This window comes from Camellia sinensis, chromosome 9 (assembly GCF_055761805.1).
Source record: "Camellia sinensis isolate YWXY chromosome 9, ASM5576180v1, whole genome shotgun sequence".
Lineage (NCBI taxonomy): Eukaryota > Viridiplantae > Streptophyta > Magnoliopsida > Ericales > Theaceae > Camellia > Camellia sinensis.
The window spans coordinates 147230817-147257215 of NC_138969.1; the positions used below are offsets into that span (position 1 = coordinate 147230817).

The window sequence follows — 26399 nt, forward strand, 5'->3', positions numbered from 1 at the left end:
CAAGGGTTTGAAAGAAAGATAAAGTGAAAAAGTGATGTTTCAAAACGCTACTGTCCGCTGATATAAAACACTCTCGCTCGAGCGAAGACTTGGTCGCTCGAGCGACCAGACACAGAAACTATCGCTCGAGCCAAGGAACTCTCGCTCGAGCCAAAAACTCAAAAGTGCGCTCGAGCGAAAGAATGCTCGCTCGAGCCAACAACTCAAACCCTCAGGTCTGCAACCAGAAGCACGCTCGAGCGACAGACCACTCGCTCGAGCGAAGAACAAACCAGATCGCTCGAGCCAAGAAAAGCTCGCTCGAGCCAAGAAATACAACTCTCAGGTCCAGAACCAGACGCCATCGCTCGCTCGAGCGAAGCCACTCTGGCTCGACCCACCAGACACAAACTCAACTCTCGCTCGAGCGACAAACTCCTCGCTCGAGCGATGGTCCAAAAATCTGGGCAGCAACACTAGGCTCCCAAACACAACCAACCTGAAACGAACCTGCCCAACACATCCTATAACTCAATATACAAAGTAAAGAGGATGCAAACAAGATAATAAACAACTACCAACATCCACGGACACATGTCCGGATCACTGTACAACAAGGGTAAACCCGGGATCGCTATATTGTCAGTAATGATTTTTAATATTTTGAGACGTTTTAGTGAGACAATTGTTTTATCACTAATTTTGGAGGGAAAATTTTGACATATTGGGCGGTAAAAAAAAAAAAATAGACTACGATCTTTTTTTTTCCCCTCTCTCTCTCTCTCTCTCTCTCTCTCTCTCTCTCTTTTATCAATTTTCCTCTCTCTCTCTCAAAACAAAACACAAGTTAATTAACTTTCTAAGTAACCTATCGTGACGAAAAGTAGTGAAGAAAATACATTTCGTCACTAAATAAGAATAATCCGTGACGAATTATAAAATTTTATCACATATAATAAAAAAGTAAAAATAATAGGTGACGATATTTATTTTCGTCAACAAATACTTCTTTTTAGATGAGGAAAAATTAAGTTTCGTCACCCGAGGTTTTCTTGCTAAATTTTTTTGGATGGCGCCAAAATTTTGAGACTTGTGGTGAGAAAAAAATTTGTTCCCAATTATAAAATTATTAGTGAAGAATATATTTTCGTCACCAATAATTTTTTATATATATTTTTTTCAAAAACTTGATTTTAAATATTTTAGTGACGAATTTTTTGAGAAATATATTTTTGTCAGTAATAATTTTTAATATTTTGAGACTTTTTAGTGAGGAAATTATTTTGTCACTAATTTTGGAGAAAAATTTTGACATATTGGGCGGAAATGAAAAAAAATAGACTACTAACTTTTTTGTAAATTTTTTTTTTTATCAGTATTGCTTTCCCCCCTCTCTCTCAAAATAAAACACAAGTTAACTAGCTCTCTAAGTAACCTACACTACAGGTAATTACACTTTTGGCAACCAAATTTGGCAACTAAAAAAAATTTAGTCGGCAAAAGTTGTGGAATTAGCAACCAACAATTATATTAGTTGGCAAAAGTCACTACTCCAAAAATACTTAAAGATTACACTTACAGAAATTAAAACATGACACTTTTAATGAAAGTGTGATTGAAAAACTCAAATCAATATTTCAATCACATCTAATTTAATTAAATAAAATTATATATATTTTTTAAGTCACTTTTTAATTAAATGTGATTATATATAATTTTTTAATCACACTTTTAATTAACGTGCGATTATATATATATATATATAAAATTTTATTTTTATATCTAATATTCCGTCATCCTTATTCTGAAGAACATGAAGCATCGTTCGAAATGTCTACAGCCTCCCCCTTTCTCTTTTCAAACCCTTATTTTGAATCTGAGGAAACCGATCGACTCACTCACTCTTTCCCTAAACCCTAATCTCTCTCAATCGATCGAATCAACAATGATTCATCTTAGTGATTTCGATTCATCTCAGAGAGGGGGTGAGAGATTCATCTCAGTGAGTAATCTCTCTCAACCGATCGAATCAACAATGAGACTTGTTGCTGTTGCCACTACTCTCTGTTTCATCTCTTCCTCTCTTTTCTGCTTCATCTTTTTCCTCTCCTTCTACTCACACACGAAAACCACTTTTACCGACCCAATGGTTTAGTCAATTCAAGGGTTTCCGAACCCAAAACCTCAAAGAAAATGATGATACAGAATAAGAAAGATAGGGTTCGAATTTGGACCACAACGGAAAAAGAAGAACAACAGTTAGTCTATGAAAGTCTTTTTTGGGGGTAATTTTTAAGCTTTATATTTATTTATTTATTTATTTATTTAACGCTTAAGGGTTTGGTTTGTTGCTAATATGTACCCTGTTTTTGGAGCTATATATTATATTTTCAGTTGTCTTTTTCTTTTTTCCTTTTTTCCTCCCTTCGAAGGCTGCAATTGAGTGCATGCTACTAATAATTTTCAGTGATTTGCAGGTCTAGAAGGTTCGCATTTGGACCACAACGGAAAAAGAAGAACAACAGCTAGTCTATGAAAATCTTTTTTGGGTAATTTTTAAGCTTTATATATATATCTCTCTCTAGGTTTATATATATCTGTTCTAAGCTTTATATATATTATACTTCAAATTGAATGAAATGTGGATTTTCGGTCGTTTTGTTTCAGCTACAAATGTCGCAATCTTTCTCTTTCCATTTGTTGAAATCAACTAGATTTAAGTTGTTGCCTTATTTGTTGCAATAGATCAGTTTTATGTTGATTGATAATTGGAATTTTATGGAATCAAACCGATTTCTACAGCTCAAATACACATCTTCAGTGGTCCGATTCTAACCCAAAATTTATGGAACTGTACGGACCGATTCAATCGTAGGTCCACTCCAAAACCGAATCAATCTGGTCCACGAAAACCCCTAGTTACTATAGTACAATTTATAACCCCAAATAAAACTATTCAAACCTAAAACCCTAGCCAATCAATATCCTAACAAAATCCTACCTCATGGCATTCAATCTAATACCCAATCCTCTTAAAACGATGGTTCTCTAGAAATTCTAGTACCTAGTCTTTGCAAATCAAGCAAATACAACCCTTCTTAGAAACCCAATAACCTTTCTCTACTATATTTACAAACCATAACTAACTAAATTGAATTATCTCCTTGTCTTGTGCATGAAAATGATTACCGTTCTAACTATGTTATTTTGCATAGATGTCCACCTTGATTGTGAATCCAGAATTGCTAAGTTTTTGGGAACTCTTGATTGCATACTATATCCTTATGGACTTTCCACCATGTTCAGTGCAATTCCATCTCTTTCTAAGACGGGGGATATTATTGTTGCGTGAGTATTATCTTTACTGTTTAATTATTGATTTTCATTTGGTATGGCATAAATCTTTTACATTGTGTTTCCCTTTCTCTTTCCAAATCCCTCTCCAAATCCCCAAACCAAACGCAGCGTTAAGGCTACAAGGACTTTCCTACAAAGGTTACTATTGAAGAATGCATGACAAGTATTGTTCAATGGTTGACTATGTTTTATGTAGTTAGTCGTTGAAAGTGCTAATATTGTTATATGAAAACATAATGATATGTTATTGCTTTTGTATCGTTTCTTGACTAAATTTACCTGCTGTAATATGATTGTGAAAAGAGCGAAGAGGGCTAAGACTGCATATTAGCTGACTGTGTTCTGTTGATGTAAATATAATCATTTGAGTTTATATTAAGCTGTGGATATTTTATATCATGAGCTTATAATAAGCCATTCAGCTATAATGAAGATGCTGATCAATGGTTTAAATGGTTGTGCCATATTGGATCAATCACGATCAATTGGCAATTTGCTTTCTCTTTTTGTTGTTTAGTTTTTTGAGAACCTCTATTAATTTGTATTTTGGAAACATTTATGCATATACATGGTAATATGAGTAGTTACTGGCACATTTATTTGGGTCCCTTAAAATTAGCATTGGTTTGGCTTTGCAATCTGCCATGTATATGAGGTTAATTTTTTTTCTCTCTATTTTAGAGCTTTTCTTATTGATTTATTTATTTGGGCTGGGGGTGGGAATTTTTTAGGGATGAGGGTGTCCACTGGGGAATACAAAATGGCCTTTATCTTTCCAGAAGTACAATTATGTATTTCAAGCACAATGACATGGAGTCTCTACAAAGTACTCTGGAGAAATTTACTGTAAAAAATAAGCGAGCTAAGAAGCTAAGGCGCTATATTGTGGTTGAAGCTGTGTACCAGGTATCTTTTGGCAATTATGCTTTAATTTACTATGTTGATAACATATCTTGTAGCTTTCATCAGACCAGTATTGACAATTAGCAGTTTGCTTATTTACTAACACCATATTATCATGTATACCCTGCATTTCTGTTTCCCGTGCAGGATTGGGAAATGTTAATGTTTTGACAGATTTCTTCAATTTGCAGAATTCAGGTCAAATTGCTCCATTAGATGAGATCATCCGACTGAAGGAGAAATATCGTTTCCATGTCTTATTGGATAAGAGTAACTCTTTTGGTGTGCTTGGCAGTTCCGGGAGAGGTATCACCGAGCAATATGGGGTTCCGGTATGTTTTGAAGATATTTTAGATTTAGTCAGTTCATTAATTCTCAATTTGTGGTTTTATGATGGTGTTGGTACTTGGTTGTGTAGATTGAGAAGGTAGATATCATAACTGCTTCCATGGGACATTCATTGGCCACGGAAGGAGGATTCTGCGTAGGAAGCGATAGAGTCACTGCTCATCAAGTATGAAATTACCACCACTTGAAAAAGGGAACCTTGTTTGGAAGAATTTTTTTTTTTTTTTTTTATAATCAGAATTCAGTGTCTATGTAGTTGTTTATTTACTGATTGATATTAGTGCTCTTTTTTCCTAGTTTTCTATTCTTAATTGTTGATGACATGTTACATGTTTGCAGCGTCTCAGTAGTTCTGGTTATGTCTTCTCTGCTTCCTTGCCTCCGTATCTTCCAACTGCTGCTATTACTGCTATTGATGTTCTGGAGGAAAATCCTGATGTTATTACGAAACTGAACAAAAATATTGTTGTACTATGCCAAGGTTTGTTTTATTTTCAGTCTCTTTTAATCTATATCGAAGTGCTAGGTACTCATTGGGGATATGGTTGATGTGTCAGCTATCCTCAACTTGAGATCACTTATAAAGTGCCTATGTTACTATCTCGAAGTGACTCAGGAAAATCTTGTAGCTCCATTGGCATCAGATGAGTCAGTGTCACTGATTTATTGATCTATTGTTGGATGCATGGACCTCTTAGTCTAGTTGCACATGTGATGCTTAGAGGTTATGTAAATCAACCACTTGCAGCTAGAGAAAGCATAAGAAAAACGTTAATCTGGTTGATAACCTTTATGTTTACAATTTTCTGCTTATATTTGCAAAAAAATTGAAAATTGGAAATAAAAACTTGTTTGCCATTTGTTTTGGTTTAAAAAAAAAAAAAAAAAAAAAAGTTCAATTAGTTTACAAGAAGTTACTAAATTCTATAAACAAAAAAGTTATTTTTATTTGTTTTAAAACAAGGTTTCATTCCTTTCTCCCTTCCCCACCTCCTCCTGCCACCACCCATAGCCTATCAATACTGCTGGCGACCCATCCGGCCACCACCCAAGTCACCGGCCACTACTTTTGGCTGCCAGTCACCACCTCCGGCTTGTCCCTTCCACCTCTGGCCCCATTGGTCACCATCTCTGGCGAGTCCCCCTCCACCTCTGACCCCCTCCTGCCACCCCTCCCTTGTACCAAACATGTGTTTTTTTACCTTCATTCTTATAAATATATATATATATATATATAACAAACATGCTTAATGTTGTGTGTAAATAAAAAACAACAAATAGTCAATGTTACCAAACAGTAGGTGTTTGTGGTACTAGCTCTTCTTTATCCTGCATCTTTGCTAGCTCTTTCAAGTGTTGCTGAAGGTGTTGGTTACCAATTCAGGGGTATGTGTGGCTTTCACCTTTCAGTCAAAATAGAACAACAGAACTAAATTGTTTTTATCTGATCGGTCTTAACCATTTGTCTCTTATATTGGCAATTGCAGGATTGTCAAATATACACGGCCTCAAGATTGTGAGTGACGTGAAATCCCCAATCGTCTTCCTTGGACTCAAGAACTCCACAGGATCCTTGAAGAGCGACTCACAATTGCTTGAACATATTGCTGAGCAGGTAATCCAGCAGTTCTCAGATTTCTTTCACTCCTACTTTTTGGCAAGTCAATGTGAGTTACTGGTTACACATTCTGATGGAACGATTTGTGTGTATTGGAAAATTGGGCCTTTGGCTCATTTCTGTGAAATTGCAACTAGAGGAAATGAGTTTTGGCAATGTGCGAGTTGGTTTATAACTTTAGTTTTGGGAAAACCATTTTCAGGTTATGTATATATTGTATGGCATCATGATCACTTGCCTACACAATTTCGAGGTCTTAATGTTTGTGCACTTGTAGGTATTGAAGAAAGACTTAGTCTCACAAGGTTTCCATAGCAAAATCAGAGTGGGTGTCTTCTCCTTCAAACTCTTTGATTTCAAGAGAATTCTCTCTTTCATGCACCATGAATATCAATAAACGTTAATCTTATGTAACCCAAGGGTACTCTTGCTTTTACTCCCCACTACAATTCGCATAATTCACAAATCTTATGTAACCCAAGGTTTTGTGTACTGAATTTTGATCATAACTCTGACAACACAATTCGCACAGTTTTTGGAAATTTCTGTTTTGATTACAATTTTATGCCTACATAACATTTTATGTTGATTTTTTATTATTGCTGAACAAGATGCTAGTTTCATTTAACTTTCATTGCAGCCAGTAAAAATGATGGATGATTTTTTTAGATTGGCACGAGAAAATACTGCAAAAAATTTAGAAACATGTGGTGTTCTTGCTGGTTCATTGGTAATTGGTACAAGATTTGTGAATACAAAAAGAAAATGATAACTATGTTTAGATATTTTATACTCGTGGTTACTTATGTACTTGATCACATTTTGTAGAAAAACAGGGTGTTCCATATCACTACACTGATAGTCCTAAAGCAAGAGTCAACTTCAGATTCGGTAAGATAGTTTTTTTGTGTTGTGTTAATTATTGTGGTGCTGTTAGTTCTCCCCTGCTTTCTCTTCTTTCTTTTTAATTTTAAGTCTTGTATATTTCTGTCTTGATATTTCAGCTTTGTCAGTTTTTGATGTTGTCAACTTGAAACTAATGAATAGCTAATTGCAAATCGAGTACCACTTTGGTATTTTTTTTGGCAGAACTAAGGTTCTATGATATCTAAAAAAGCCAGAATAGTCCCATTTTCCATTTTGATATATTTATCATGCTTTTGCCACCGATACAAATGAAGCAACATTCCTCACTGGTTAATGTGCCCTAAAATGGAGGTGAAGTGGTTATGAAAGAAAGCAATTTAAGTTAAGGGTTTTGATGAAAATAGTTTTTGATAAGTTGCAATTTTAAAACATGGGCAAAATATCGTGGTTAGTCTCTTGATATTTGAAAAAAAAAATAACAGTAGAGTAATTTTTTTTGTTGTTGTTGTTGTTGTTGTGAAAACACTTAAAAAGTCTGAGGGAACTCTCAGTCATAGCCGTTCCACAACAGTGGCATCAAATCTTATAGAAAGCTTCTGTGTGTGTCATTGATGTCGAGTCCTACCCCATGCCTGCAGCATGTCATGTAGTGTCCATGTGGGCCATTGGTTTCACGTTTGCAGTTTTTTATTTGTAGCTACTGATAATTTGAATGATGCTTATCAATACATTTTTTAATGTTCAGTGTCAGACCTTGAATGAAGAAGAAATTTTTGAAGTCCAAGACAAATATTCGCTTTTTCCTTTTGGGTGGATCCATGTAAGTGTTTCAGTAGCTTGAGGAAGAAAAAGTGTCAACTTGAGAGTAAGGAAGAAAGCTGTAGTTGTATCTGTGTGGTTGCTGCTAGTGCTGTTTATGCAACGCTTTTCTTGGGTTTATTCTCTAGTTTTGCTTTCTTTTTCTCTCTTAAGGGTTGTGCAAGTGTATTTTGTATTGTTTTTGGTTACTCTATTGAATGTTCTTGTTTCCTCATGTGGCAAACGAATATTCCTTTGTGTGGTTTATTTTAGGATGATTCTCTTTATAGTTTATTTAGTTTAGTTTATCTGTTTGGTTTTGTTTCTCTTGTATAGCTCTACTTTTTTTAGTTTGCTTTTGTAAGGCCTGGGGAATGCCCCTTCTATATCTCTAATGTTTTTCTTGTTTATTTTCTTTGCAGATTGGTTTTTGATGACGTATGGAAGGATACTTGCAAATTAAGATCAAGTTTTGAATTTTTTTTCCTAGACTAATACTTAGTTCTAGTTGCAAATCAAGATCGAGTGTTATTTATTTTTGTTTTTTTGTGAACTCCACGATAGTTCATTTTAGAATTTGTTATGATGGTTTTGTTGTTATACTTAATGGTTTATATTATTAAAGTTGTTTGATGGATATATTTTGATTTATAATATAAATTATTTAGTGAATTTTTGTGTGGAGTGATGTATAATAGCTAGTAGATTTCTTAGTACAATTAAAAGGCTATTGGAATATGAGCATCGATATTTGTGAAATAATAATTGAAATTGAAATTGAAATATAAAATATGGAACAAGTTTAGTGACAAATTTGTTTCGTCATTTATACTTGTTATTATGACAAAGTGATTATTCGTCGCTAATAAACATTTTTTTGTGACAAAATTTATTGCAGTTTATATATGGAAGTTTTTATTGATTTTGTTGTTTGGTGGCGAAATATATTTCGTCACGTATATATATATATATACATTTGCGACGAAATATATTGTCACCCATGACGAAATTTTTTGTCACCTTCACATCTTTCTGTGACGAAATTATTTCCTCATCAATGATCAACATAGGGGACAAATTTATTCGTCAACTAAAACTATAAATATGGTACTGAATAATTATTTAGTGACAAAAATGAGAATTTTTAGCGACAAAATGTTGTTTTATTGGTGACAAAAAATTTCGTCACTGAAGTAATTTCATTGGTGACGAAATTATTTTTTGTCACGGTGATTTTTAGTGACAAACATTCAATGACAAAACCGGTGACGAAAATATTTCCTCACAAATATCTATAGTGACGAAATTAGTTCTTTGGAGACAAAAAAAATTCGTCATCCAAGACCCAATTTGTTGTAGTGAACGTTTTTATCGGGCACGAGCTCATAGCAATCCACTAAGTGATTCCTACTTCCCTGTGCCTATCTCCCCTTGCCATGTTGACTATTCCCTTCATTTCCCTCAACTGTTTCCATCATCCAATCAATTTGACAATTCCAAGAAGATCCAATTTGCAGATATCGGCTGTGGTTTTGGAGGACTCCTAATAAGTCTTTCAACACTATTCCTTGACACCCTGATGATCGGGATGGAGTTGAGGGACAAAGTGACGGAGTATGTCAAGGAACGGCTTTTAGCTTTGAGGGTAGCACATCCTGGTCAGTACCAGAATGTATCAATGGTTAGAACTAATTCCATGAAATACATTCCGAATTACTTTGAGGAAGGACAATTATCGAAGATGTTTTTCTTGTTCCTTGATCCCCACTTTAAAGAGAAGAATCATCGGCGTCGTGTGATCAGCCCACACTTGCTAGATGAATATGCTTATGTTCTTGGAGTTGGCGAGATTATATATACGATTACGGATGTGGAAGAACTTGGGGAGTGGATGAAGGCTTGTTTGGAGGGACACCCTATGTTTGAAGCTCTTACAGATGAAGAACTTGAAGCTGATCCAGTTGTGAAGCTCTTGAGTAGTGCCATTGAGGAAGGACAAAAGGTTGTGCAGAATGGGGGACAAACTTTCCAAGCACTTTTTAGACGCATCGTGCTGTCTGTTTGATCCGATTAGCACCATACAAACAAAATAAAAACATGCAGAATCTTCGTCTAGAATGATGTAGCAGCTTTAGGTCCCCTCATTTTAAAATCGAAAAAGCCCATCAGAATGACTTCTATTTCTAAGAATGCCCTTGCCACATCATTTTTTACGTTAATTCTGTAAAACCGTTTTGTATGTAGATCATTTTCCCTTTGATTTTGGTAGATAAAAGTTAGGAACTATTATGTACAATGCTCTTCAATTTTGACTGGTCATGCCAATCTTGTAGCATGGTGTGGTCTAAATCAATTTTCATATTGATCTTCCAGTCTCTCGAAACTTTAATTTGCAATGCTATTTTTTATGCAACCTTTTTTTAAAATTTAAATTAATATTTTGGTAAAGCAATCTTGATTTGTGCATAATAACATTCACATGCATTTTTGCATTGCTTAAATATTCATCTTCATAAATATATATTTGAAGCAGATGTGAATAGAATAGAAGACGTACGTATGTACATGCAATTTTCTCAATTTTCTTGTTATCAAAAAAATTAATTTTCAAAATTTTTAACAAATACTTCAAGGAAATGATGACTTTTAAAAGTAAACTTAAAAATATGAAAATCTGCTAGCTATGACAAATAATACTTCAATGAAAAAAACTTCTTTTGATTTTTCATTCAGGTACTTGGTGAAAATGAAGATGAAGACTGACTTAAACACGTGATTAGACTTGCGAATTTGAAACCTGCACTGAAGATGGCCATTGCAAGCAGAGCAGTACTTCCAAGGAAAATTCTTCTTTTCATTTTCATTAAAGGCATTATATTAGAAAAGAAAAAAAAAATTATATATATAATCTATATAAAGGAATAAGATTTTTTTTTAGATATAATTGATTTTTGTATATTATGTGTCTAACTCTATAATTAGTTTTTATGTACGTAACAAGTAAATATTAGATACAGTGTGATATCACGTGATCATATCAATCTCATTTTGTGATGAAAAACACAACATATTTCGATAAGTAGGGAGACAAGACTAGTTCACTTAATCCCCATTTATGATTTTTTTGCATGGAAATATATATATATATATATTTTTTTTTTATTCAACCCCTCCTTACTCATGGGATTTAAACATGTCCAAGGCACATTTTTTGTGAAAATAACATTACAATGTATAATTAATCTTCTATTAAATAGATTGTTTGTGTCAACTTAATATTAAGGGAGTTCGACACTAATATAAATCATTTATTATTTGTGTTGACATGACACCCCATAATTAAATTTAAATTTTAAAAAATGATCCATTATAATTTGCTAATTTAAAGTATACTTTTCATAGTCTTAATATGCCGTGTGGAAATTTGCAATCTTTGTAATGAAGTTGGACAATTGACATGCATGCGTGTGGTATGTATTTATCAGGATTGTGATATTTTTTATTCTCTTACATTATTCAATGATTTCATTTATATTATTGAAGGATTTCATTTTTATGCAGGTATTAAAAAATAAACAGAATCAAGCATGTATCAGAGATTTTTTTCTATTATTCTATTGCGGCTAATTATGACAACTAGGAATCTCAAAACTTGTTCTACATAAACATTTTACATGGGGTAGGGAAATAATAAAAAACACACTACAACATATAAAGGTTTTAGAAATTAAATGTTTTGATTTCTAAAAGTGAAAATTTTGTTACAAGACATTTAGAGACCAATTTTCATCGTTACGAGGATAGTTGCTAAAAGATTGTCTCGAAAAGTCAAAAACAAGGTTTTTAGAGACAAAATTTTGAAAAAGTCACTAATAAATAGACTTTTAAGAACAAAATAATTTGGCCTCAAAATGGTTTATTTTTTTAGACAAAAAATTTGATCCAAAAAGGATAATAATTTATCACTAATGTCCAATTTTCGTTACTAAAAATATAATAATAATAATTTTCGTAACAAAAATATTTGGTGCCAAAAAAATAATTTTGTCCCTAAATTTTAACTTCTAAAACTTTAATTATTTATAGTGACATGAGAAATATATATATAAAACTTAGAAACTATGGAGGAAAAAAATAAATATGGCTTTGCTGAAAAACTCCTCCTCTCTCCTCCCCCTCCTAGCGCTGCAGTTGCTTCTATGGCTGACAAAAACATGGGCTCTTTCTTATGCGAAGCCCAGTTGTCAAAAATACTGCGGAAATGTTACAATTCCATATCCTTTTGGAATATGTCCTCCTAATTGTTACTTTGATGAATGGTTCTCCATAGGGTGCAAGAACCCAAGCAGCAGCAGCAGCAATGGAGTCGCACCTTACTTAATAAAGATCGGTCTTGAGGTGCTGGAAATTTCATTGAATAGAAGCTACCTTCAGGTCAACAATCCAGTAACATCTCCCAACTCATCTCCTTCAAACTCAAGTGTTGACTTGAGATCTAGCCCTTTTCGCTTCTCAGAAACAAGCAATGTATTCATGGCCGTGGACTTGAATTGCAGCATCAACCAAATAGCCACATTTAAAAATTTGGCCCGCAAAACGATTACCAAATGCTCATCTAGTTGCGATCCTAGTAATAATTCTAATAATATTAGCTCCTGCAATGTCGGAATCGCATGGAACATGCAGTATCTGCATGGCTACAAGGTGAATTTGGGAGGCATATCAAGCAGCACTATTCAGAGTGGAGTCCAATCATGTTTATATGCATTCTTGGTAGATAACCAAACACAAGTGTCAATGGGTATGAATACTAGTGTTGGCTAATTTTCACTGTATTCGAAAAATTAAAGAAAGGAAAGAGACTGTTTGATTACAAAAATCAAACCAATATATAAAATAAAATAAAACAACAGATTCTTATTTTGTTACAAAAACAAAATTAGAATCTGATAAAGAAAAATAAATAAATCAGAAAGTAAATTATTTACTTACCTTGTTAATTTGTCGAACAAATTTTTGATCAAGTCCAGTATTTAATACTGTATCCTTAAGATAGATTCGTCCTCTCCACGGTGCTTTTAGATTGTGGATGTCTATCTCCCAGGATAAAATGATCAACAACGAATAGTAGCAGCACTACACATTATTCACACAACGAACACATTTTATATTTACACTCTTTCTCACAAAAAATTAATGCAGCAACATGCAGAGATTAATGACAGAATTAAGGACGAAAATTGGAGTGAAAAATCCAAATGATGGCCTGTCTATTTATAGATGAAATAGTGGCTGCTCGATTTGAATTAAACAGGTGCAAATCTGTTTGAACAGATATAATACCTATTCAGTACTATTTGAACAAGTAAGGCACTGTTTGGGTTTGAATTTTGAACAGAAACTGAATCTGTTCTGTTTTATTTCAAACATATAGGAACCTATTGAGTTTTGAACATATATGAATCTGTTTAAAGAGAAAAAATTTGAATTTCTGGACAGATTTTATTTTACTAAAAATAAAATTAAATTCAAATATTTTTTTTTTCCAAAAAGATAAGTATTGGGCCGGACAAGTCCAAATTAACCTCACACCCATGCCCAAGCTCAGCCCAGCTCGCTCGATTGGGCGGTGTGCGCATGATTATTTTGGATCCAATGGATCTAGCCTACTTTGCCCATAACCTCCCCATCTACAAAACTTGAGTACCCCTGGGGACCTACCCCACGTTCGAAATCCAAGCCTTATAAACCCACAAAAGTTTGCCTACCAAATCAATGTGGGACAACTCTTAACTCAAATCTTTATGAAAATTTCATCAAAACACCATTTCTATGGAGCTTATTTTGGCTTCAATTTTCTATTCACCCGATAATAGTTTTGAGCAACCAAATATACTACGTGAATCACAATGCGACATAGAACGCGTTACCATGTAGACCCACCAACTTTGGCGTATGGATCTCACCTAAAAATTTGACCAAAGTTTAGAAAAAAAAACTAGGTTGCATTTGGTAGAGTTTTCTAAATATAATTTGATAACAGAGTTGTATTTTGAGTTTGTGAGTTTTGGAATTATGATTTGAGTGTGGAAAATTTGTTTGGCGAATGAGTTTTGAAAAGAGTTTTGAATTGAGTGGGGGATTTTTGATGTGACACATGATATTTGATACAAAAACTTACAACTCATAACCAAACACACAACTCAAAATTCTATTCAAATCTCATAAAAAAATTTAAAAAATTAAAAAAATATTTTTTATTGAATATATAAAAATTAACATGTGTTAATTGCCAAAATAAAAAAGTAAAAAAATTCACTGTTCTGGTCAACCGGCCGAACAACCGGTGAGACGTACGGTAGGACATCCGGTGGGACAACCAGTTAGCCTAAATTTTTCTGCCTTGGACAGAGTTTTCAAAAGTGAGTGTAAAATTAATTTTTGAAACTCGTAAACAAATATCATGTGCAAAATAAGCCCTGGAACTAATGTTCCATAATTGTACCAAATAGAATCCTAGTTTTTCCAAAACCATTTCTAACAAGAAGTTTCAGTGAGGCTATCCCAACTCATGTCCCTGCTATTCTCGAATGGGTATACAATACCACAGATCTTGGATTGGTTCCTGACAAGAGCTACTCCCATCTTCCGTCGTCATTTGCTTATTCTTCTTTGTCGGACGACAAGTGTGTTGTTGTTCAAACCCCCCAGTGCGTTTGCAATTTTCCATTCTATGGAAATCCTTATTTTTTTCAATGGTTGTCTAGGTACGTCTTATGCTTTCTCTCTCTACCCATCTAATATTAGTAACCAACCAACCAACTAATTGGGATATTCAGTTGCCCACTTTTACACACTTCTATTCCTTTATTTATTTATTTAGGAGGTAATTAATCAAATCAAATCAAATGGTTCATTTTTTTTGACAAATGGTAAGTTTGAAGTCGTTCGATAGTGATCAAAACTTAATTTAAATACGACCCAATTCACATTTAAAATGAATTTCAATTGTACAATATAATTTTTTATGCATATTATGTGTCATGTAGACATAGAATTATTGAAGTAATTATTGTCCTGTAATTTGTAAAGGGTGATTTTTTGATAAATCTCATTCCTAAGTGTTTTATTCCATCTAACCCAAATTGTTTTTGACTATTCCAATAAGTCCCATACCTAGCTTTTTGTCCAAAACACCCCTGTTACGTTTTTGAGTGTCTCTTGCCATTCAAACCAACAGAATCTGAAAAAATAGGAGTTCTCCCAGGCAAAGCGGACACAATCCCGCAAAAGTCCTATATTCCATACCTGTGAAATTGTCTTATCAACTCATCGTTTCATCGCTTCAACTCCTTTATCGTCTTCTCTATGTCGTTGGCTGTTGGAATCACCATTCTCATCCTTCGTTTCTACTGTGAATCTTCACTATGATTATCTGTGACAATCCAACCATCTCATAATGGGTACCAAACGTAAGTGATTTCACTCGTTTTGTACATAAATCCTAAACCCTAACTATTTTTTTCCCCAATACGAACTTCCACACATCCCCATGATTATATTGATATGATTTTGGTCTTTTTTGTTCATATTATTGTTGTTATTTTTCATTTCTTGCAGTTGTTATTGGTATTGATGATATCCCTGAATAGATGTAAATCCCCTAAAGTTTTTGCTCTTTTTTTTTCAGATTTTTTTTTATTTTTAATTGTTGTTGTTGCTATTCCCATGATGTAAACATTCACATAGAAACCATGGCATGCATAAAATTGTTACATGATTGTTGTGGACCAATTCATTTGTATATTGCATTGTGAAGATTTACATCAAGCTAATACCTATGAAAAACCTCTTTTCTTGGACTTGTTATGTGATATATGGATAAAACTATTGTTTTCTGATGTTGACATTCATACCAATGTGAATATTCACAATATGTTTTGATTCCCACAAAAATTGTGGTGGGTGGTTAATGTATTGCTAATGTTGTCATGTTTATGTACTTTGTAAGCTATAACTGTGAACATCCTCATCATTCTTATATTCAAAACACGGCTTGTTTTTGTGGTTATGTAATATGATACAATGTTAATGTCAATCTCCACATTAACATTGTAAATTAACATGTGTATGTAAATATAATGTGAAAAATACCATTGACAATTATCCATTCTCGCTTAATGTTGTCCATGTTTGTTAACTTAATATTCAGATCATGTTTGGGTATGATGCAAAACTTTATAGTTTGCAGTTGATGAATTGGTGATATTGTCATGGTGTTTGGTAGTATGTAATTATTATGAATGTTCACACTCCTTCCACCCTCTTTTTGGTTCAATGTGAATTCCAAAACAACTATTTGATATTATCGTTGTTGTGTTTCTCCTTCACGTTTGATTGTAACGAACTGATGTGAAATACATGCCAAATAAATTTGTGCTAATGCTAACACAAATGCATAATCCATTCCCAATCCATTCAGTCCTTTATCAGATGTAAATGTTTACATCATTGTCCATAGATGCGAACATTCACATCAGTACCCAAAGATGTGAATGTTCACACTTGTGCTTAGATATGTGAATATTCACATCAGTATTTCAAATGTTCGCATTAGTGTTTTCATTGTAGGAAATAGCAGACTCAATTGATTTTTTGAATGTTCACACCATGTATTTGATCAATGTGAATGTTCACACCATGTATTTGACTTTATTATTTTATCTTATGTTGTACTGTGTTCATGTGAATATTCACATCATGGTTTTGCTCAATGCAACCATGGTCACATCATTCCAATATTCACAGCACATATAGTTTGTACTTGTTATCATTTACCATTTGTGACCATTAATAGTAAATTTGTTTCTAATTGAACAAATAGATGTTGCTGATAGATTTCATGGCAAAATAAAAAGAGAACAATTTCACGTCAAAGACAAACTTGAACAAATAGCCAGCCCCCCCTGAAATGTGAATATGAAAAAGGTCAACTACCGATCTAACATCATTGGGTTAGTGAAACTGATGATGAGTACCATGTTCTCGGATCTTTAGCTAGATTGTTTGAAGGAAACACCATTTTGGCAGTTGATTAATGTGTTGAGGATCGATAAAGTTGACATCAACAAATGCATGAAGTTCAATGATGTCATCGTATGCGTGCTAGAGACATACAAGGCGTCCAAAGACATATTTTACATCGGCGAGAAAAATATGAATATGAATTCCACATCATTTGTGATTTTGCAAATATTAGAATACATTGGACAAAAGAACTATAATTAGTTATTTTGATTATGCTTAATAAGATACAATGGTATGTTGTCATAATATTTGCTACTAGAAAGTCAATGTTAATATTCACATTGGTTTATGTTATTTTATAATTATGTACACATAACCATTGGCTTAATGTGACTAAATTAATTCATTTGATGTTTTATTCGTGATGTTAACATTCACATCAATAATCTGATTTTGCATAAACATACACTTCATGTTTGTGTACACACAAAAATGATGGTTTGTGCTTAATGCAATGTTGATGTAGTCATATTTTTGGAGATTAAAAAATCAATGTGAACCTTTACATTGTTGTCAGCTACTTTACAATTGTGTACACATAATCATTGGCTTAATGTGATTTGTGGGCAATGTAATTTTGGTGTGAACTTTAATATCCCCATTCCATATTAGTAATTAACACTTTGAAACCATAGTGTCTTCATCCATATTTCAAAATTTATGTGAACCTTCACATTCGTATATTTTAGTATGAATATTCACATCATGTTTGTATTCAAAGTGAAAGCTAAGGTTTGTCGTTGTGTAAATTGATGCAATGCTGATGTGAACCTTCACATTACCTTGTCACAGTGGTAATGAACACAGGGAAAAAATATTCACCATTCAATATTTTATTGGTGCATGAATAATATTAACACCAATTGATAACACAATGATAAATTTTCAATTCAAATTAATGTGAATATTAACATTGATCACATCATGCAAAAAAAATAACTAGTCTATATTTTGCACAACTAATCCCAAAACCGAAAACTTTATGAACATTCACATTGTTTATACGATGTGAATATTCACCATATTCAAAATTTTAAATCAAAACTCAAACACATGATCAACCAAAACCAACAACCTCATACAACCAACCAACCAAAATTTAATCTAGATAATAATGTTAAAAGCAAGAAACAGAGCCTACAATTATTCATATACATTCACATTCTTCATGTGATGTGAATATTCACCACATTCAAAAAAACAGAGGCATATCTCAATCACATAACCAGCCAAAACCCATAACCCCATTCAACCAAATAAAACTTGCATCGGCGAGAAAAATATGAATATGAATTCCACATCATTTGTGATTTTGTAAATATTAGAATACATTGGACAAAAGAATCATAATTAGTTATTTTGATTATGCTTAATAAGATACAATGGTATATTGTCATAATATTTGCTACTAGAAAGTCAATGTTAATATTCATATTGGTTTATGTTATTTTATAATTATGTACACATAACCATTGGCTTAATGTGACTAAATTAATTCATTTGATGTTTTATTCGTGATATTAACATTCATACCAAAAATCTGATTGTGGATAAACATACACTTCATGTTTGTGTACACACAAAAATGATGGTTTGTGTTTAATGCAATGTTGATGTAGTCATATTTTTAAATATTAAAAAATCAATGTGAACCTTTACATTGTTGTCAACTGCTTTACAATTGTGTACACAGAATCATTGGCTTAATGTGATTTGTGGGTAGGGGTGTAATTTTGGCCCGTGGCCCGCGGGCAGCTCGAAGCCCGCCCGCGGCCCGAGGTGGGCCCGGTCCATTAAGGCTTGGGCCTGGGCCATCGCTTTGAAGCTCGGCCCGACCCATTGGCTCATTCAAGGCCCACCCTGCCCGGCCCACCTCGAGGCCCAGTGTTATTTTTAATGGAAAATAATAAAATTTTGATGGAAAAATTAAAAAAAAAAAAAATTTGTTTAGACCCACCCAAGCCCGCCCAAAGCCCGGGTCCAAGCCCAGGGGCCCGGCCCACTAGCCCGTCCAAAACCCGAATACTCCTAGGCCTGGGCCTAGTTTTCTGGCCCGTCCCAGCCCAAATTTTTGGCAGGAGCCTGCAAGGCCCAACATGGTCCGGACCGGGCCAAAATTACACCCTATTTGTGGGCAATGCAATTTTGATGTGAACTTTAATATCACCATTCCATATTAGTAATTAACACTTTGAAACCATAGTGTCTTCATTTATATTCCAGAATTCGTGTGAACCTTCACATTCATATATTTTAGTGTGAATATTCACATCATGTTTGTATTTAAAGAGAACGCTGAGGTTTGTCATTGTGTAAGTTGATGCAATGATGTGAACCTTCACATCACCTTGTCACAGTGGTAATGAACACGGTGAAAATATATTCACCATTCAATATTATATTGATGTGTGAATAATATTAACACCAATTGATAACATAATGATAAATTTTCAATTCAAATTAATGTGAATATTAACACTGATCACATCATGCAAAAAAAATAGCTAGTCTATATTTTGCACAACTAATCCCAAAACCGAATACTTTATGAACATTCACATTGTTCGGGTGATGTGAATATTCACTATATTCAAAAATTTAAATCAAAACTCAAACACATGATCAATCAAAACCAACAACCCCATACAACCAACCAATCAAAATTTAATCTTGATAATAATGTTAAAAGCAAGAAACAGAGCATACAATCCTTCATATACATTCACATTCTTCCTGCGATGTGAATATTCACCACATTCAAAAAACAAAGTCATATCTCAACCACATAACGAGACAAAACCCATAACCCATAAACCATTCAACCAAATAAAACTTGCATGTCCATCAATTCCAGAAAATGAATTGGAAAAAAGAATTTAACAATATAGACTGGACACAAAAATAGTTGCGATTCAAATCCATCTTCTCTTTCCCTTTGATTCAATCCAGTCAAATGTAAGTTTCAATCAATCTACTGAACAAGTTTGTAAGCCATCATCTCTGTTCCGTCGATTCAAATCCTCCTCTCTTCCTTTGATTTCCAGCGGAAATCTTAACTATGGCAGAAAAAAAAAAAAAACAGAGTACAAACTCTGAATCATCATCTTTTCTCCTACAGGAATGAAACCTTACCGAAACGAAATACTACCACAAACTCGGTGTCGTCGTCTTCTCTCCTATAGGAACGAAACCCTACCACAACAAAAATAGATGGAAACGTGTATATCATTCTTGTATATAATATATATCAATAATAGACATAAGGGTATAATAGTCTAACAAAGAATATAAATCAAGAAAAAAGGAGCTTATGGAATAAAAGTATAAACACATGGGACTAATTAGGTTATAATATTCCTCTATGAACTTATTGGGATAGAACACCTCTAAATGGGATTTATCAATAAAAAACCCAATTGTAAAGTTTGTTTTTTGGGTTGATAACTGCTTTAAATTTCTGATAGAGTTTATTGCAATTGTATGCAGATACGTCCATTAAACCTCCCAAGTCAAATGCGGGTATTATCATTGGTAAGCTCGTTTTCATTCCAAGTGTTTAGAAACATAGAAATGGAGCGATTGCTTCGTGTAGTTTATGAAGCGGTTTATAAATTACTTTATTTTATTTTTAAAATTTTATGTTGGAGTGTTTGTTATATTTTCTCTTTATAATCTATGAAATAAAAATAATTTAAGTAAATTTAAAAAAAAAAAATTGATTGCAAAGAAAGAAACAAGAACATAAATATTTAGAGGTAGATTTCCTCTGGTCCATAATTTGGATTGGAGAATGTTGTTCAGATCCTAGGGCTCATCATGAGTCCTATTTTAATAATCCAAACCATTTATTGTGTCAGACAGTTTGTGTATTTCATCCACACAAAAAATTTAAGTAGATTTGATAATTGTATCTTATTTAATTTATCATATTTGCTACAAAAAAAAAAAAATAGACGACAATTGTGTTTTAAAAAGAATCCATTCATTTTTTGTGTGAAACAAACACAATAAATTGAATAGGTAATAATTATCAGATCGATCTAATTTTTTAGGTGGATGATATACACAATGTATCTAACAAAATGAATAGTTTAGATCATTGGAACGAGACCCATGGTGACCCTTATGGACTTGAATAACACCCTCCAATCCAGATTATGGACCGGAGGGAATCCACCTATAATAAAAACTCCAAGTTCATATATTTATTTTTGATTAGTCTACACACTTTTACTCATTTCTCTCTCCACGCTTTGAATCTTGATGTGAGGTCATAATCATTGAAAAGTTTACTTTCGGGCTTCAATTTAAATATAAAATTAATCTAATTTCTACTCTAGAAGAAAGAGATATGCTTGTTTGGCTTTTTATTATCAATTTTCAACTTTCAAAAAGTTGCACCAAATAAGCTTGTTATCCTCTAATCTTATTACAATAATTTTTTTTATAACTCAGTATCTGGCCTTATAGGTCTATTAATTTTGAGAATCAATTCCACTATCACTAACAAAGAGCTCAATTAAAATCGAAATAAAATCTCGTATGAATTCGCCCAATAATTCTACTACAATATTACTCTGCCTTTTCCTTTTTGCTTTTAAGTGACTACCCATTTACAATGGCATGGCATCACGTGGTCGTTATAGAAATATTGATTGGAGTACTAATTTAAAAACTTGATTAAAATTTATGCTAAAAAAAATTACTCTTATCAATATTTATCATTTATTTTTTAATAATTTTCTTAAATTAAAAATATTGATTGGAGTACTTGTTCGCTGATCAATATTTGTCATTCATTTTTAACAATTTTCTGATGATAAGATTAGATAAAGGCATCAACCTCTAGGAGAGATAGGGAGAGAATGGCAGATTCCGGTGGTGAAGCAACGAGAAAGACAAGATATGAGGCTTGAGGGGCAAAGAAATGGCTTGTTCACAATGTTTGTGGATAATATTCCAAACTCAATGGATCCAAAAGTGTTATACTCATTATTCATAAAGTTTGGCATCGTCAAAAATGTCTTTATCACACAGAAGAGAAGAAAGGCAAAAAACTCGAGGTTTGGTTTTGTTAGGTTTGATTGCCTGGTGGCCACAGACATAGCAGTCTAGAGAGCTAATGGTTTGTGGGTGGATGATAAAGCGTTGGAGGTTAAGATTGCAGAATACAGTAAAGAGAATGTTAGGAGTGAAGCTTTAAATCAACACTCGGTCCATGGGATAGATAGTACAAGGGTGGGAAGTGCAGGTGGTGGAAAGAATAAATTCCAGAGCAGGGACCATAGATCTTTTGCAGATGTCGTCACTGCAAAGGTCAATCACAACAGGACAGGTACAATAGTTAGAGTGGCAAAAGTGGGAAATGGTTGGCTATATGAGAGTGTTATCAGAAGGCTCAAGCAGAGTACCTCTTTCGAGGTGTTCAAAAAAGAGTTAAAAGAAAAAGGAGTGGGAGATGTTTTGCTGAAAGATGGAGGTGGTAGAGACGTGGTTGTCACTTTCAATTCAAAGGAGGATATGAAACCAAAACTCCCATTGTTCTATCCATGGATCCATGAGTGGTGTGAGTTCTGCAAAGAATGGGTACCTGGTATGTATCTGGAACAAGAAAGATATGTGTCATCTTGAATAAGATTGGTAGTGTGTGGGGTGAAGTTGTCAAATTTAAGGGCGATGTGTGCCATCCAATTTCATTCAGGTGTGCAAAAATAAGAGTAACAATGAAGATTATGGAACTCATTAATAGCGTGATCAATCTAAAGTGTAAAGGGATGATCTATCCAATCAGAGTGTGTGAGGAGCAAAGAATAGTGACAGAGGTATGCAAATGTAAGGTTCATCATGACGAAGGTTCGGGTTCATTTGCCACTGTTGGTCTACAACATCAGTGTAGTAACAGGTAGAAGGATGAGAGAAGAGATACTAAGGTAGCTGACTCAATGGGTGAGCTAGATAGGAGAGATGATCTGGATCATGACAGTGAGACATGTCAAGGCAGTGAGACATGTCAAGGTAGGAAAGAGGGTGACTTGGATGAGGATAATGGATTGTTGCATGCTTCGGTAGTTGAGGAGTCATTGAATGACTTAGGAAATGAAAATGTTGGGGGCTCCTGGGAGAAAAGTGCATTGATTAGCCCTGTGGGGGGTGTATATAAGGTAGTCCAAGAGATGGATGGACAGGTGTGCACACCTTGCTTCATAAAAAGTTTGAGTGAATCGGGTATTGTAAGGCCTGGGATAAATTTAGAAGTTATCCTGGGTCCATCCTCTTTCAGCAATAATGGGCTTCCAAGGAATGTGGACTTAACAGTCCCAGATGAAGGTATTAATGAGCAAAAAAAGGGTAATCAGGCCCAGTGTGATCAGTAATCAGACAAGGCCCAGTGGAGTGGGCGATAAGCTTAGTCATACCAAATTGAAAAAGGATTATCTGAAAGGTAAAGGAAATATGGACGACAAGAGAAAATTAGAGCAAATCCACAAGATTCAAATGGGAGGCTTCTCAGGCCTTGTAGGAGTTTGAACTAGAAGGGTGCTTCGTCGAGAAAGAAAGGCTTCAAAGGTGTGGTCTTCAGGCCAGCAGTGGCTGCATTAGCATCGACATCATCATTTGGGAGCAGCTTGGGAGATGAAAGTTCAATCCTTAAGGAAGCTCAAGCTACAGTCCAGATGGGGAGCATGTTGGGGATTAATTATAATGGAAAGGAAGATGAAGCACTGATAACGGTCTCAGAAATAGAGCTAAATGATAAGGAAAGGATTGGAGGAGGGGTTGGGGTTGGGGTTGGGGTTGGGGTTGGGGCTTGATTGTGGTCCTCGTGGTGGCAGTGGTGTTATGTAGTTTCCAGATGAAGACACTTTCTTGGAATTGTATGGGGTTGGGGAAAAGGGAGAAAAAGGGGATAATTAGAAGGTTGTTATTTGAGAGGAAATAGATTTTGTAATTCTTCAAGAAACAAAAATGTCACACTGTTCTGATATGGAGGTTAAAGCGTTATGGCCAAGAGACAACATGGTGTATATTTGTGTGGATTCAGAAGGTTTATTGGAGGGCTGCTGTGTATCTGGGATCCTCGAGTCTTCCAACTAAGTGAATGTTACAGCAATAGGAATTTTCTATTACTCTCAGGTACAATCTTTAACTCATTTGAATGTGTAGTTGTTAATATTTATGCCCCTAATGTGGTGGGTAGTAGAGGTAAGCTGTGGAGTATTCTGGGTGATCTGAGGATGAAGTTTGCTAAGCCCTGGTGCATCGGTGGTGATTTTAACGAAATTAGAAATGTGGGTGAGAGGAGGGGATGTACTAGGAGGGATAGGGGAATAAGGGAGTTAATAGCTTCATAAATGATTGTGAATTATCTGAAATTCCTCTGTTGGGCAGGAAGTTTACTTGGTGTAATGCACAAGAGGGGGGGGGGGAGGTGGAGTAAAATTGATAGATTTCTAGTTAATCCAGAGTGGCTAGAAGTGTTCAAGCTCAAGTTATGGGACTTGCCTAGGCTACTCTCGGACCATTGTCCATTAATCTTGATAAAGGATGAAAGAGATTGGGGGCCTAGGCCATTTCGGTTCATCAATGCATGGCTTGCACACTCTCAATTCTCAGTTTTTTTGGCTAAGGTTTGGCAAAAGGCTATGGTACATGGGTGGGCTGCATTCAGATTACATAATAAACTCAAGTTGCTAAGAAATGCTCTGAGGCAGTGGAACAAAGAGGTCTTTGGGGATGTCACAGTTAAGCTTAAGGCTGCTGAGGATGAATTGCATGAGTTGGATTTGTTAGCTGAAGATAGAGACCTAGTAGAAGCTGAGAAGGCAAGAAAAAGAGAGGTATCAGGTGAGGCGTGGAAATTAAGTAGATGGGCTGAGTGGTTGTGGCTTCAAAAAGCTAGGCTAGATTGGACATTGAAGGGCGACAGAAATACAAGATTCTTCCATGTTATGGTGACTAGTAGACAGAGTAAGAATGGGCTAAACTCAGTTATGATTGGGGACAGGGTATGTGAAGATCCAGTAGAAGTCAAACAAGAGGTATGTAGGTATTTTACTCACCATTTTGCTGAGAAGTGGAGGAAAAGACCTACTCTTGAAGGCGGTTTCAGATCAGTGAGGCTCAATCAGTATTTTGAGTTACTGGAAGCTAAATTTTCAGAGGAAGAGATATGGGTGTAGACACCCCATTTTTGATTGTCCTCAAGACTTGGACGTCATCATTTGAACACTCGGTGATCATCCATGATCGTGTTCGTTTTGAGTTCTCGGAGGTCTCGGCTATGCGCCTCGCCTCAAGATCTCTCAACTTATCTGTTTTGTGCTTGGTCATGGACCAAACACTTGTGTTTTTGCTTCTAAAGGCAGGGAATGGCTTGTTGGCCATCCCCACACCTCACCGGCCATGGCTTAAGGCCACTGGCCCTGTTTTATTGCTACCAGCCAAAGGTATTGGCCGGTTGGCATTGTTTTTGGTCGGCCGACCATTGTTTTGGTCAATCAACCACTTTTTCTGGCCGAGACCTTTTCTTTGCCTTTTTCAGGCATTATGCATACCAGCTGTGCCAACTGGTAAGCACAGACCTTGCCCTCCATACACGTGTATGGAGGATTTGCACCCTTGTTTTAAGCTTCTTGAGGAAGCTTAAACTTTTTGAACCCTTGTTTTAGTTTCATGAGGAAGCTTGAACCTTTTGAACCCTTGTTTTAGCTTCATAAGGAAGCTTGAACCTTTTGAACTTTTGTTTTAGCTTCTTGAGGAAGCTTGAACCTTTTGAACCTTTGTTTTAGCTTCTTGAGGAAGCTTGAACCTCTTGAACCGTTGCTCTAGCTTCTCCAAGAAGCTTGACCCTTTTTAGCTTCTCCAAAAGCTTGACCCTTTTTAGCTTCTCCCAAAAGATTGACCCATTTTTTTTGGCTTCTTAAAAAAGCTTGACCCTTTGCTCCAAGCTTCTAAGAGAAGCTTGAACCTTTCTTAGCTTCTTGAGGAAGCTTGACCCCTTTGTTTTAGCTTCCTCAAGAAGCTTGACCCTTTTTGCTTTAGCTTCTAAGAGAGGCTTGGCCCTTTTGCTCAAGCTTCTAAGAGAAGCTTGGACCTTTGTTCTTCTATAAGAGAAACCCTCTCCCTCATTAGCAAAGGTTCAGATTTTTTGACCAAGGCATACATATACCTATCTCCATACATCTCTCTATTTTGGTCCCAAAAGTGCTAGGTTCTTGGCCCCTTTGCACTACACCTCTTAGCCTAACCTCTCCATCATCCATCTTAGCACCTTGGAGCTTATTTTCAGAGGTTGAGAAGCCACTTTCTTGGTCCAGAAGCTGTTGTCTTTCTTGGCTACAAGGGTAACTCTCTTATCCCTCTTTTGGTTCTTATTTTGCTTCATATCTTAGCTATATTTGCAAGCATATTTGGGCTTTGGCATAAACTGAAAAAAGTCTTA

The 26399-nt window shown here is 34.9% G+C and overlaps 1 protein-coding gene and 2 pseudogenes across 15 annotated transcripts; all 3 read left to right on the forward strand.

Moving 5' to 3' along the window:
- The first annotated feature begins 1766 nt into the window (after window positions 1-1766).
- Window positions 1767-8541, forward strand: LOC114316507 (long chain base biosynthesis protein 1-like). Of its 15 annotated transcripts, XM_082887784.1 has the most exons (13): window positions 1775-2264; window positions 2457-2528; window positions 3195-3327; window positions 4068-4242; window positions 4431-4571; window positions 4658-4753; window positions 4927-5068; window positions 6075-6202; window positions 6483-6530; window positions 6846-6935; window positions 7034-7096; window positions 7818-7892; window positions 8293-8541. In XM_082887784.1, exons 3-13 carry the CDS (start codon window positions 3278-3280, stop codon window positions 8302-8304), a joined length of 1020 nt encoding a protein of 339 aa, XP_082743910.1. In that variant the 5' UTR covers window positions 1775-2264; window positions 2457-2528; window positions 3195-3277; the 3' UTR covers window positions 8305-8541. The 15 variants fall into 15 exon arrangements, 13 of the variants coding, with proteins under 13 accessions (XP_082743911.1, XP_082743910.1, XP_082743908.1 ...); XM_082887789.1 differs by lacking the exon at window positions 3195-3327 and having other exon boundaries at window positions 1786-2264; XM_082887778.1 differs by lacking the exons at window positions 1775-2264; window positions 2457-2528 and having other exon boundaries at window positions 3015-3327; window positions 8293-8509.
- Window positions 8311-9935, forward strand: LOC145799809 (tRNA (guanine-N(7)-)-methyltransferase pseudogene; annotated as a pseudogene).
- Window positions 9936-23707: 13772 nt separating this feature from the next.
- The window catches only part of LOC114316740 (wall-associated receptor kinase-like 22 pseudogene), a 58797-nt pseudogene continuing 56105 nt past the window's right edge, over window positions 23708-26399 (forward strand).

Excerpts from the sequence above, each read along its gene's own strand:
- LOC114316507 (XM_082887777.1), top strand. The coding sequence starts at position 3,155 with ATGAAAATGATTACCGTTCTAACTATGTTATTTTGCATAGATGTCCAC. Across the intron at positions 4,572-4,657 it reads CCGAGCAATATGGGGTTCCG|ATTGAGAAGGTAGATATCAT; the intron begins GTATGTTTTGAA and ends TTGGTTGTGTAG. Across the intron at positions 4,754-4,926 it reads ATAGAGTCACTGCTCATCAA|CGTCTCAGTAGTTCTGGTTA; the intron begins GTATGAAATTAC and ends ACATGTTTGCAG.